Raw genomic sequence first — 1,828 nt, forward strand, 5'->3', positions numbered from 1 at the left:
TAGCGAAAGTATTCAGAGTATATATTCGAACCCCTTCTACTACCCTTCTAGTTCTAATATTATTACTCTTATATATTATTTAACATTTCTAACAATCAATATTGAGATCCCTGTCCCAACTATGGTTTACTACAGCACTGTTACCAGCCAGAATTCCATACATAATTATGTTCTTCAATTTTGATCTCCAGTTTTCGCGCTATTCCCGCACAGACTTCCTTACAACCTCTACAAGGTAATATATAACCCCGCCCGGACCACTATCCTCTCCTACTCTATTCTTACCAAGCATTTCCCTAAATGTATTTGGGAAATTTAAAACGATTTTATGTTTTGTGTCCGTTGCGTTACGGGTTAGTTTACCTAAAATAAGGATATATACGCAATTTCAAAACTATTTTCTTATTAGGATTCCCAGGGCGTCTCTCAGTAATAATATAAAGGATGCCTTTAGCGTAACTGTGTACTTTTTCAATGAAAAACGAGGGATAACCTAAATCCAAAAAAACTCTTATATTAGTATTCAAATTCAGCTTCTAGAAAAGACAGGTCACAAATCCAATAAGCTCTTAGATAAAGACCGGCGAGTACACTTTACTTAAATGAATTAAAATGAAATGAGAAAAAATGAATGTTCATAACAAATGAAAAATAATATCTGGACGTGAATTCTTGAAAAAGTCTGTACGTGCCTTTTTGAAACAGACTGGACGTGACTTCTTGAAACAGTCTGGACGTGACTTCCCGAAACAGTCTGGACGTGACTTCCCGAAACAGTCCGGACGTGACTTCCCGAAACAGTTCCGACGTGATTTCCCGAAACATTCTGGACGTGACTTCCTGAAACAGTAAGGAGGTGACTTCATGAAACACTCCGGACGGGACATCCTGAAACAGTCTGGACGTGACTTCCTGAAACAGTCTGGACGGGACATCCTGAAACAGTCTGGACGTGACTTCCTGAAACAGTCTGGACGTGACTTCCTGAAACAGTCTGGATGTGACTTCCTGAAACAATCTGGACGTGACTTCCCGAAACAGTCTGGACGTGACTTCCTGAAACAGTCCGGACGTGACTTACAGAAACAGTCCGGACGTGACTTCCTGAAACAGTCTGGACGGGACTTCCTGAAACAGTCTGGACGTGACTTCCTGAAACAGTCTGGACGTGACTTCCTGAAACAATCTAGACGTGACTTCCCGAAACAGTCTGGACGTGACTTCCTGAAACAGTCTGGACGTGACTTCCTGAAACAGTCTGGACGTGACTTCCTGAAACAATCTGGACGTGACTTCCCGAAACAGTCTGGACGTGACTTCCTGAAACAGTTTGGACGTGATTTACAGAAACAGTCCGGACGTGACTTCCGGAAACAGTCTGGACGGGACTTCCTGAAACAGTCTGGACGTGACTTCCTGAAACAGTCTGGACATGACTTCCTGAAACAGACTGGACGTGACATCCTGATACAGTCTGGACGTGACTTCCTGAAACAGTCTGTACGTGACTTCCTGAAACAGTCCGGACGTGACTTCCTGAAACAGTCCGGACGTGACTTCCTGAAACAGTCCGGACGTGACTTCCTGAAACAGTCTGGATGTGACTGAAAACGATAATAACTGAAGCAGTGAAGATATTCACAGTAAATATTTTCTCGTTTTCACAATATAGTGAGGACCAGTTGACGTGTAGAGACTCACAACGCTACCACCCACAGTTCCCGTGTAGAGACTCACAAAACTACCACCCACAGTTCCCGTGTAGAGACTCACAACACTACCACCCACAGTTCCCGTGTAGAGACTCACAACACTACCACCCACTGTT

The 1,828-nt window shown here is 43.4% G+C and overlaps 1 protein-coding gene across 1 annotated transcript; it reads left to right on the forward strand.

Moving 5' to 3' along the window:
* The first annotated feature begins 864 nt into the window (after positions 1 to 864).
* LOC138371765 (octapeptide-repeat protein T2-like) lies at positions 865 to 1,608 on the forward strand. Its single transcript, XM_069336787.1, has one exon. The coding sequence runs from the start codon at positions 865 to 867 to the stop codon at positions 1,606 to 1,608; it is 744 nt and encodes a 247-aa protein (XP_069192888.1).
* Positions 1,609 to 1,828: the final 220 nt, after the last annotated feature.

The sequence above is a fragment of the Procambarus clarkii genome, chromosome 36 (genome assembly GCF_040958095.1).
Source record: "Procambarus clarkii isolate CNS0578487 chromosome 36, FALCON_Pclarkii_2.0, whole genome shotgun sequence".
Lineage (NCBI taxonomy): Eukaryota > Metazoa > Arthropoda > Malacostraca > Decapoda > Cambaridae > Procambarus > Procambarus clarkii.

Excerpts from the sequence above, each read along its gene's own strand:
- LOC138371765 (XM_069336787.1), top strand. The coding sequence starts at position 865 with ATGAAACACTCCGGACGGGACATCCTGAAACAGTCTGGACGTGACTTC.